The sequence below is a fragment of the Gigantopelta aegis genome, chromosome 14 (assembly GCF_016097555.1).
Source record: "Gigantopelta aegis isolate Gae_Host chromosome 14, Gae_host_genome, whole genome shotgun sequence".
NCBI lineage: Eukaryota > Metazoa > Mollusca > Gastropoda > Neomphalida > Peltospiridae > Gigantopelta > Gigantopelta aegis.
In genome coordinates this window covers 15,742,305-15,755,051 of record NC_054712.1, presented here as the reverse complement: position 1 = coordinate 15,755,051, position 12,747 = coordinate 15,742,305, and the positions used below count along the sequence as shown (strand labels likewise).

At 34.4% G+C, this 12,747-nt stretch overlaps 1 protein-coding gene across 1 annotated transcript; it reads right to left on the bottom strand.

The window, feature by feature from the left end:
• Positions 1–473: 473 nt before the first annotated feature.
• Positions 474–12,105, bottom strand: LOC121388257 (gamma-aminobutyric acid receptor-associated protein-like 2). Its single transcript, XM_041519528.1, has 4 exons — positions 11,919–12,105; positions 10,146–10,201; positions 7,037–7,209; positions 474–3,889 (listed from the first exon to the last, which is right to left on the bottom strand). Exons 1-4 carry the CDS (start codon positions 11,950–11,952, stop codon positions 3,778–3,780), a joined length of 375 nt encoding a protein of 124 aa, XP_041375462.1. The 5' UTR covers positions 11,953–12,105; the 3' UTR covers positions 474–3,777.
• Positions 12,106–12,747: the final 642 nt, after the last annotated feature.

Below are 12,747 nucleotides of genomic sequence, written 5' to 3'. Positions count from 1 at the left end.
GCATTCCTAAGCAGATGAAAGAAGTATTTAGTGATATTTTAAGCAGGATTAATGATATTATGCAAAATGTTTTACTTATTAAATAAAAAATCAGGCCTATAGGAACGACTTTAGGAGTGGGGGAGGGGGGCACTGACGGATTGGGTACAAACTCTATATCAGATTTTGGTTACAATGGCAAACATTAATGTGTGAAAAAACACAAAAAAGGCTCACAAGTGGGGGGCATGTACCCCCGCCCCCCCACCCCCCATTCCTACGAGCCTGCAAAGCCTGACCTTCTGCTTCCTACGGCTTTAAGTTTGGAACATGTTGAGCATGCTCTGCTGTAATGAGTCATGTATTACATGTATGCAATACAAGTGAGCGCATTCCACTCATTCCGTGAAATACTATTCGTTAACACACTTCCACACAATTGATAAACACTCCAACCAGAACACAAATGGCTGAAGCTTAAATTCAAACTGCAGTTAACACAACTTATTTATTTCACATGATGATTACATCTTCATAATATGAAGATAATGTGACACAATTTGGAAATTCACAATTAAAACCCCCTCCAAAAAAATCCAAACAACACTGCACCAATAACTTTAAACCTAATACTAGTATACATGGACTCCATGACATAAAATTAAAAATTTAAAAGTTTGAACAAGTTATTGGTATACATGTGGGTAAACCATAAACAAAAACAAGAATTTCACAGAATGAAATAGTCTTGCCTACCATAAACTTATTCAGTATCACTGCTGGATGTTCATCACAAAAACTACAGTAGAATCTCGATGGGTGGAACTCGGAAGTGTGGAACTCTGAAGGGTCGAATATACCGCAACACTCGAACCAAAAACAAAGACCCGAGTTACACTTACACATTGTTGACCGAATGGTTAGGTCGAACTACCCAATGGGTTAAACACTTTTTCGAGCACCAACGGGGTTCGAGCCAATGGGATTATACAGTAATTATATTAAACTACACGTAGATCTATATTTTAATGAGATCTAGATTATAAATGACATCTAAGTGAAATTGAAGAAACACATCATAGAAAGAACCAAACAAATGATGAACTATTGCAAATGTTTAAATATTATTAATATACTTCAAGGCTGCGTTGCTGAACCGAGTGGGAAAACTTCCGCTAGACTGGTTTATATGATTCACAGTAAATCAAATGGCCACGTTGGAAAGCAATCAAATAGTTCACGAAACATTTGCTGGCAGAACTTTAGGCTGAAAACAGCTTTAAATGTTCATAAACTATACCAAAGATCATCAACAAGGTTATTTAGGACTTAAAGTTTGAGAGAAATGGAACCAAATGCAAAACTTTAATGTTAAGCCAAATGAAAATGTATTTTAATTAAAACATTTAAATTATTTAATTTTAAATTCTTTTCACATGCATTGTGATGAACATCCATGGGACCAACTATACAACAGGTTTCATCGATCTGTGACTAACATAGTTTGTTAGTAATGGAGTTAAAGGGAAAACTTTAACTTTAAGCAAAATGCAAAAGTATTTTAATTAAAAATGCTTAATTAATTAATGTTTTTATTCTTTTCACATGCACTGTGATGAACACCCAAACGTGCAACTACAAACCAAGTTTCATTGACCTAGGACTTATATTTTTATGAATCTGATGCAGATGTGACACTTTAATACTAAAGTTGATGCCATCACCATTGCAGACAGCGCCACTGGAAAAGTAATCCTCATATCTTGCCATTTGCCATTTTACTTGACAAAGGCAAGACAAAAATTATATTAGCTGTTAGTAAGTCTTTCTAAAATGGTTTTGTAAAGTAAAACATTCGTCAAGTATTTAAAAATAATGCCATTAAGACAAAAAAATTAGTAAATCAGTATATGACCAAATTAATTAACATGTCATAAATAATTATAATGAAAAATATGTTGCATACCTGGCATATTTAATACACTGAACATATTTAGGTCCTTACAAACTGATTTAGTAATATCAATGTGGTCAATAATTAATGAAATTTGTTAATATATGATTTTGTAGAAAGAAAGAAATTTTTACGGACAACCCTGGATATTTCAATCTATGTCTATCATAATAATTATGTTTGTGATTCTTGTGATGGCGGGGGGGGGGGGGGGGGGGGGGGGGAAGAGAGATGCTTGGTGCTGTACATTAGATTACTTGTCAATTAGAAATTTAAAAAATCCTTTATACACTCTTAACACAGAAAAGATAGCACATTCTGCAATGGAAAAAAACAAGAAGAGCCAATTTTTTTCTAAAATACATGTACCTATTATTAAAGTGGCAAAGTGATGCAATAAAATTAGAGCCAAATAATAATTTTTGTCAGAGTTAACTTGAAAATATTTCCATTCATTTGCCACTGACATCCTAAAAATAATATTAACCTTAACTATGATCTAGGAAAAGATATACCTATCTCAAACTTCACTGTAATACTTGCCATAGTTGTCATAAACCACAACACAAATAAAACAACCAATAACCTAGTTATAACATGGAACAAAGTAATCAATATTTAACCTTAAACACATTCATGGAAAATTTTACCAACTTTAAACTTAACAGTAACGGTAAAAATTAAGAAATATTTAAATACAAAAATATGTGTCATCCATAACTGTAACACAGGGCAATATTTAACATTAAACACAGTAATGAGAATTTAAAAGTTTTAACGTTAATTTTAATGGCAACAGGTCTCTGAAAATTGCGAGAGAGCAATAGATTTGTTCGTGCATCGCTCGCGTAAATACAGTTTTGTGTAACCCATTTGTTGTTTTTTTGCACATTGAATTTATGACATCATTTACATGGTCATCACGGGTTACGAAAAAATCGAAATAGGTTACCTGAATTAGTTTTTGCGTAACCCATAAATGGTTTACACAGATTTTCAATTTTCAGAGTCCTGCCGTAACAAATGGAAACACTGTGAACACAGGAAAACTAGTGAACATTTAACATTAATAATAACATAGGAAAATATAACCAACATTTAACTTTAACCTCAATGAAGTATTGAAGCACCAAAACTATTCAAATTATGCATGGAATGTGCTTTTAGCTTTAAAATTTTTACAAAATGTGTTTTTCTTTTCTAAACACCAGTCTATTATGATCTGCATTACGACATTGACAGATTTTTGGTGTAACAAAGCCTCGTTTTCAGTTCCACTGGGAAACTAATACTGTAACAAAAAGTTAATTTAGTACTGCAGAACAATGATATGATGATCAGCTAGGAAACCACCAGTACAATATCACTGTCAAATAAGAGGTTACATACATACAACAGGGCTCGAACTTAAGGAATTGTCACTCCCAGCATTTAAAAAAAATATTTGCTGTTGGTGAAATGGATTACCGATGACAATTTAGAGCCTGCCAACGGCAATTTTTTCAAAGGTGACTTTCACATCAAATAAATATGACTAAAAGGTTATTTTGTTGCATGTAGACACATTTCAAACGTACAAATGTTAAATACTGGCAGACAATGCACACCAGATATATTAATTTTGCTGTTGTTAAGGAGTTTAACCGAAAGCAGTAATTTATATCCAGCAGCACAAAGTATCAATGGTGATGGTCCCAACACATGGCAATTTATATCTCAATGATAGCAATTGCCATCGGTGCCGCTGTTAAGTTCAAGCCCTGTACAAGTTAACTGCCATTACACACTGCTACTGCAGTCATGGCAAGTACTTGTAGTCAGAGTGGATAAAACTGTGATGTGTATTAAATATAGATCTGTAACTGTAACTCCCCAAACGTGTTTTCTCCACTGTAGGCGATATAGAGAAAACCATCGTCATCTTTGTGGTCTTCATACACTTGACCCATGCTTGCACTACAATGGAATAAAAACACTTTAATTATTACACACCTATTCAATTTTACTATAATGATAAAGACATTTTCAAACTATGAGATAAATTTATCTTGTATCACATATATGTGCAATCTGGACCGGAACTCATAAATGGGGAATTCCCTTTTTGTTTTTACTGGAGTTAGCACCTTTTTATTACTGGTGTCATGTCTGATTTACAAATTACTTCACATCACATTTGAAACATTACACAAGATTGCCACAGAGTATTATTCATAACGTTAAGTAAATCTATGAAAGGAGGATTGATTAATAGATTTAAGAAAGAAGGTACAGTGTATGTAATAAATACACATACTTCACACACATTGCTTACATTTCCTATTTATTGCACTTGTTTATTTTGAGCAAGAATATACCACTCAACCTCTATGCGGTCTCGTGGTATATATATATATATATATATATATATATATATATATATATATATATATATATATATATATATATATATATATTCTTGTGCAAAATAAACTTGTGCAATAAACAGGAAGAGAAAACAACATATCTGGTAGGTGAAGTTCTGTATATGTCATGAATAGTAAAATATGATTTGCAGAAAATAGTAAATTATTACAAATAATATAATATTCAGTTGATTTTGTCAAATGATTTACCTGAACCCTGCATGCAGGGGACAATATTTCAAAATGTTAGGTAACCTGAAGTCGGTTCACGTGAGTTTTACTTAGGTAACCTGAAGTCGGTTCACGTGAGTTTTACTTAGGTTACCTGAAGTCGGTTCACGTGAGTTTTACTTAGGTAACCGATGTGAATTTAGTTCTGGTACCGGATGAGTTATACCTACCTAACTGCAAAACACTTGAACTACGGTTCTGTGCTACACTGGTGGTTCAAATGTTTAAAAATAATAATAATAAACTGATTTTTAATTTTACTTCTAATGGTACTTTTAATTTTAGAAATTAATTGTTCACCACGTAACATGATTTTAAAGTTGTGTAACCGACATGCGAACAGAACAACAGTTCTCGTGAAATATTGTGCCCTGTGCATGCACAGCATAATTTTTTAAATTTTATATATCATTTACTGTAAACAATAAATATTATAACTTGACAGCAACTGTTGTATGAAATTCAAGATATCTCACTTGGCTGATATCCTGTCAAAAGATTTTTTTTCACCTGACCAATGCTTGCACTGCAACTGTGGAAATGTCTAGTGAACTCCACATAAAAACAGTGCTCACCGACACTTAGTTTAGGTAAACTTTCAAACATGCAGTTGGTCAACTCATTGTAATGATGTCTCTTCAATAATGTTAGTCCGATCCTCTTAGCAAATATTTAATATTGTAATAACAAATTACTAAATTAGTCGAAATTCATGACGATCATATGTTCTATTAATAATGGCCATTTGCGGAAATCAGTGAGTGTATCAGTACAGACACAATGTATCGCAAACCGTATTATTTGCCTTTTGAATCATAATATATACTGGTATACTGATAATGCCGTACATCCCTATATGGTATACTGATAATGCCGTACATCCCTATATGGTATACTGATAATGCCGTACATCCCTATATGGTACTGATAATACTGATATACTGATGCCGGACATCCCTATATGGTATACTGATAATGCCGGACATCCCTATATGGTATACTGATAATGCCGGACATCCCTATATGGTATACTGATAATGCCGGACATCCCTATATGGTATACTGATAATGCCGGACATCCCTATATGGTATACTGATAATGCCGGACATCCCTATATGGTATACTGATAATGCCGGACATCCCTATATGGTATACTGATAATGCTGTACATCCCTATACGACAGGACTAGCTCTACTACTCTGCAAATACAACAACTGCTAATTTTATACAAATGTAGTACTGAGCCTAAATAATGTCATGTAATGATTGATTTTGGGGTTTCTGCAATTTTATAGGTAATTTGGTGGACTTTTCTGCTCACAGCTATATAATATTATATAGATTATGATACAAGATTGTGTGTCATATTGATTTTACGTAACGAGCAATACATGAAACGTGACACAAGTTTCATAAAATCAGTATGATTCACATGAGGGTAATAATTTCTTTATTATCCATAAAATTATTGTGTTATGAATAACAAGCTAGGACCATGTCAAAACGTTTCAAATGTAACTAGAAGCCTCAGGTGACGAAACGACAGCATTTACACAGAGCTAAGACTGGGGAAGCCACTTCCCAAAATTATGTAATACTGGTTATATTTCCCGGAATATCTTGAACTATGTGGATAATAAATATAGCCCCAGGGCTGCAGAAAGTACTCACCCACTCTTCAAATGCGAGTAAAAATTCCTACCAACGATTTAAAAATGCACCCTACCAGCCCGACGGTCTATCTGTCTCTTTGACTTTGTTTGACACGTGGTGTTGATCACTTACCAACGTTATTAATAATGTTTTGTCAATTTATCTATATATTTTATTTGAAGTGAAGACACTGTTTATTATAATATTGTTAATCATATATTTATTCTATAGACTGGCAGTCTAGTAAAAATCATGGCGGGCTAGTTAAATATTTTCCATTTCTGCATCCCTATTATAGGTTCTGTATGAAAAGTATGTTATGATTTTCATATACTTGATTGACGTTTGTTTGGTTCACAACAAATTTTAGAGATTCCTAATGGCAACTTAAAATATACCTCATGAAATTTATTAAATTAATTCTCAAATGTTTCATAAAGTTTACACTGTAGAATATATATAATTATTATATGTATACATGTATATTCTACAGTGTAAACTTCATGAAACATTTGAGAATTAATTTAATAAATTTCATGAGGTAAATTTTAAGTTACCAGCTTAATGAAAGAAAAAAAATCATCAACTAAATTTCTTTTTCCATGATGTATTTTCATTATCCAACTCAAAATTCCATGACTTTCCAGACCTGGAAAATGAAATTGGAGAAAACTTGAAGTGTTTTATGTTTGTCTACTAACCATAGGGAATATGCACTAGTTATGAGGACAGGTGATGTTAAAAAGAAATAGCAAATTCTAAGACTTTCCAAGTTAACCTGTGTACCCAGTATTTAAATACAGACTTAGTACCTGGACTGTGGCAAAACTTTTCCCACAAAGAGGAAGATGGCTTTCTCTGAGGCGAGCTGTATCCGCTTGCGGATTATCCACATGAACTGAGCAACAGAAATGTCATTGGGCACTAAGAACTTCCTCTTGTCGATGTTCTGAATCTGACTCTTGGCATCCTTCTCAACAATCACCTGCAGCACAAAACACACAGTCAAACTGTTAAAGGGACAGACCCCTAGTCTTTAAACGTTAAGGCAAATTTTCACATAGACTCTAGTTTCAACCCGTAAAAATGGACACTAAGTTTGGTTAATTTACAAACATTTAACAAATTTGAATACAACAGAGTGAAACAAGAATCTGTGACATTGAGATGCCCTTAAAAATAGACTAAAACGTGAATCTATAACCGTTACTTCTGAGACACGCACATGCGTTTTTAAAAATATGAAGAAAAAAAAGAAGCATTTCATGGTATTAGAAATACTTCGATTGTACGGAAATGGATAATCTAAACAATAAAATATAAGTAATGTTTAATTTCAGTGATCATAAACGGCTCTAATAGTGAAAAATATGCTGTAGTGTTTAAAAACTGGGGTGTGTCCCTGTAAAGGAGTGTTGGTTTTCTTTGACACAGATGCACATTTTGAATGATGATTATTTGATGTCTAGATAATTGTGGTAATTTTAAACCAGGTCTCACCCTGTGTGATGGAGACAACCATCTTCATTTTCATTTCAACTTATTTCCATGCTTATATTCAATTAAGGTTCAAGCATGCTGCCCTGGGCACACACCTCAGCTATCTGGGCTGTCTGTCCAGGACAGTGGGTTAGTTATTAGTTGTTAGTGAGAGGGAAGAGGGTGTAGTGGTCTTACACCTACCCAATGAGTCAATAAGACTTGCTCCGAGTGGGAGCCGGTACCGGATTGCGAACCCAGTACCTGCCAGCCGTATGTCCGATGGCTTAAGCATGTCACTACTGAGGCCAGGAATACAAGCATCTCACCATTACATTTTGACCAGGGTGTGAAACAACAGGCACATCACTTTTAATGATCGAAAGCCAAGTCACAAGTAGTTAGCTCAGGGATGTCACTCTATTCGTCAGATGGTGTCTGTATTGTTTGTGGTTTCAGATAATAACTTTTACTAGTGTATCTGCTGTAGTCCATAAATGGCAGATCTGCCAGAAAGAGGGGATAAAAAGTCGATAGCACTTTCTGTATGGGGAGTTGGTGACCACCAATGCACAGAGAGTAAGTGGGATAGTCGTCAGCTGGGTGAACTACATGTATATTAGTTCAGTATATTAGTTCAACCAACTTAGCTAAATATACTTTACGGATCTGTAGTAACTGAAAGCTATTATTGTCCGAACCGAATTGTTAACAACTACAAAAAATGACTCTCCTACCTTTAATTGCCGTTAGATTTCCTCCAAAGTTTGTCCAGACACAAATCGTAAAAAACCCACTACAAATATACAGATTCCACACACGAGACTGCAACAATGTCGCCGATATCGCCTTTGCTGAGATTGCATAGGGAAAAATACATGCAGTTTTCTGCCGTCTGCCATGTTGCTTGTTTATGGAATACTCTTCAAGAGGGATGAAAGCCTCCAAAGTATGTGACACAATTAATATGAAATCAATGATCTCTTGTGGTATCATTAAACATTTTTTAATAATAATAATTAATAATATGACGCCATCATGTCTGCTTTTATATCATAACATGTTATGATGTTGTTAGATCAAGTCCTATCCTTTCACCCATCTTGGAGAATATTCCATAAAAAGTCAAAATTACATGCTTTTTGCCCTATGCGCTCTCAGCGAAGTCGATATAGGTGACATAGTTATCATCTGGTATGTGGAAACTGTGTCATTGTAGTGTTTTTTTCAAGATTTCTGTCTGGACAATACTTTGGAGGAAATCTAACGGCAATTAAAGGTAGGAGAGTAATTTTTCGTAGTTGTTAACAATTTGGTTCGGACAATAGGTTGTGGCATTCACAGGGCTCGAACTTGAGAATTGTTTTTTTTCCCATGGCAATTTAAAAACAAAATTGCTGGGGGTGAAATGGCCCACCGACTGCAATTTAAAGCCTACACATGACAATTTGTTTAAAAATGATTTTCACAGAAAATAAATAAAGGCAGAAAGGTTATTTTTCTGTATGTAGGTATATTTCAAATGTACTAATGTTATATACAGGCAGATAATGTACACCAGGCATAAACATTTTGCCATCACTGAGGAGCTTTAACAATGACACATTTGTGCCGTTGGTGATGCTCGCGAGCTACGGCAATTTATATCCCAATGATGGCAATTGCTGTTGGTAAGTTCAAGCCCTGCATTCAAATAGTACAGATCTGTGTATTCTTGTTATGCTAAGTTTGTGGAATGACTGCTGGTAACCAGAAGTCAGACCGACTAAAGTAAAATGTAGTAGCCATCTCTTGCCTCAAATTTACGAATACATGTATTTATAATAATATCTATGACTGGTAATCCTAGTCTTATGACATGGTAAATTCTAGGTGTTTTAAATGTTGGTAAGAATTAGAAGAAGAATAATAATTAATTATTAAGTACAAACATGCTGAATGGAAATGGAAAGTTAAGCTGTAATTACATATATGAAACTGTAAAACTATTTACCAGATACTAATAACATTACTGTGCACTAAAAAAAAGACCTTGGTGTGATCATAACAGACAAAAAGCCTGTTGTGCCCAAATTAGTGAGATCTAAAAAGAAGTTTGCTTTGTTTAATGACACCACTAGAGCACATTGATTTATCAATCATCGGCTATTGGATGTAAAAAATATGGTAATTTTGACGCAATCTTAGAGAGGAAACATTTTTCCATTAATAGCAAGAGATCTTTTTATGCACCATCCCACAGACAGGATAACACATACCACGGTCTTTATATACCAGTCATGGTGCACTGGCTGCAACGAAAAATAGCCCAATGGGTCCACCGATAGGGATCGATCATAGACCAACCGCACATCAAGGTGAGCGCTTTACCACTGGGTTATGTCCCGTCCCCTAGTGAGATCTAAAGCCCTGTTGGGAGCAGATTCAAGTACATGTACTTACAGGTATTCTGTCTGGATACTTAGAGCGTATTTTGTTTGACTCAGCCTTGCGCTGTTCTGAAAATAAATACACATAAGTAATTATACAACATGTAAGTATAATGTCATGACTGGACTCGAGAATAATCAAACTAAAGCTCTGTAGCATCAGATTGAGGAAAATTTTTGTATTTTAGACTCATTAGCTGGCAGATACCATTTGGTTGTCGCGATTGCCGAAGTATTACACATAGTCCTCTCCAGCCCTCCCCTGTACAATCCTTTTGATTCTTTTTTATCAATAAAATATCTCAAAACAAAATAACAATACGGGGAAGGCAATCTAATTAAAATTAGCTCCACTATTACATGTGGATCTAACACCAGCCAGTTGGAGCTCATGTCCACCAATCAAAACCTTACTTGCAGAATCCTGCCAGTGATTTAAAACTAACAACACTGCGTAGTCCCCAATGTCCAGGTAACATATTTTTTAATTAGATTGCGGGGAAGGCTAGCTGTGACTCAGCTACTGGTGAGGGAACTTATCACCAGAATCCTATGTCCATGAGCATGATCATGATTCATATATCACAAGACAAATTGTCATTCCCATTCATTCCTTTGTCTTAAATTATATGTATATTAATTTGTATATATACTGTAGATCCTGAAATTAACGTGAATTACAGTGGGCAGACTAAAATGCGACATGCAATTAATGCTAGTGGCCTCTCTTTGAAATATTATTTTCCTAACAACACGTCCGTGTACTTTTCGGTTAAATCCAAGTTGCAGGCATCTTCAATGAGATCAACTCACTAACATGTCTGTGTACACATATCAGTTAACCTTTTTAGTCACAGGTGTTTTTGGTGACATTAACTCAAAGCATATTTTTGCAGCAATCATTTATGTATAGTTACCCAAATTTGGCTAAACATTAGCATACTTTCACCAAAAAACCCCACCTGCCCACAGGACTGCTAGATCCTGCGAATGTATAAACAAAGAAACAGTCTACCTCAGGATTAGCGTGCTAATATCCAGACACATGCGATGTATTGTCTTGGCTTTTGATAGGGTGGCCAAACACCCTGCAATCGTCACACAATGCTGGCATCTTGCTGGACTATGATGAATTGTGCTCCATTTGTTTTATAAATGTATTAGAATATTAATCTTTCTTCGTTTTAATAGCGTATGACACATATCTTGCTTGACTATTTGACAGTTAGTTTGTCTAGTCTACAATGAATTGTTTTTCAGTTGTTTTACAAATATATTAGAATTTTAATCTATGGTTTGTTTTAATAACATGGGACACCTGACATAGACAAAACAGAAATAAATGTGTCACATTATTAATGCGAATAACACAATCTTGTATTTTTCGCATTAATATTATGATCATATTAATTTCATGATCTACAGTATCTATTTAGACAAAAATATACACATCCTTTAATCTCCACCTTCTTAAAAATATTTTTGGATGATGATAGTGACAGTACTAGTGCACGGGGCACATGATTAGGCAAATACTTTTCTTAACCACACTTTCTATGTCCCTCTGGACTAGTGACAATACTAATAATTAGGCCTAATCATGTAATACGTTAAGTTTTGAAAATATGTGTAATTTTGGTGGTTCTAAATCCTGTGACATTAAATCTCACGTCATATGATTATGATACCTGAAAGTGTGTGTGGTAAACATGTTTATCTTGATATTATTGTCAACAAATTGAAGTTTTGTCAAATGTAATCCATCACACTTTTTTATTATACATACCAAACGTGTGCTCTTCCTTAAACTTAAATTTCATATCTAACTCAGATGATGGCAAATATTCAGTGAATTAAAAACACGCAAAAAACCTAAACAATCGATAGCCTATTTTCCTGTTTTATCTTCGTTATTGTTTTCCTTGTGACTCCTACTGGCTTGACTGTGACGTCAGCGGAAGTAACTTCATCGCATTTCGTGTGTTTTCGTCCGACAATGATCTAGCCGAACGTATCCGGTACGGTCCGAGTTGGTAATTCGATTGTTTCCGTTGTAAAAACGAAAGTACCCGAGAACCAATTTGGTATTATTTATAATTAGATACCCATTAAATCGTACTATGTAAATACAGTACCGAACGCAAACTTTAAATACACTCTTCCGTAGTCAACTAAACAGCAGGATACAATTTTTCAAAGCTTCTATTTAAAGCACAAGGTTACGGGAAATGTCCTTAAAGATATGTAAACACAGTTTGCGCATGTTTTGTAAAACATTTTATTGTACAAAGGGCAATTTTTTTTTTTTTAAATCGAGCACAAGTTTGAAAACTTACCCCTTTTCTATAAATATATACGCGGCGACTGCATTATATAACTGTTTATTTAAACTACATTTAAACAGTAAAAAATAACCAGAACTAAATAATATGGAAAACAAGTTGTGGGGGGAGGGGGTTTGGATGGGGGTGGACAGTGATGCAAGAGATTACACAAATAATATAATGTTCAAAATAAGTAGGGGATATTAAAATATAAATATATATAACATAAGAGATGTATTGATTTTGATTGCAATATTAATTAATGGCAAAACACAAGCTCTCACGTGACAA

What these genes read in the sequence shown, in the direction of transcription:
- LOC121388257 (XM_041519528.1), bottom strand. Translation starts at nt 11,952, where the DNA reads ATGAAATTTAAGTTTAAGGAAGAGCACACGTTTG. An exon ending in TAAGGAAGAGCACACGTTTG is followed by an intron (nt 10,202 to 11,918) that starts GTATGTATAATA and finishes ATTTATTTTCAG; the next exon opens with AACAGCGCAAGGCTGAGTCA. An exon ending in AGTATCCAGACAGAATACCT is followed by an intron (nt 7,210 to 10,145) that starts GTAAGTACATGT and finishes TTTGTGCTGCAG; the next exon opens with GTGATTGTTGAGAAGGATGC.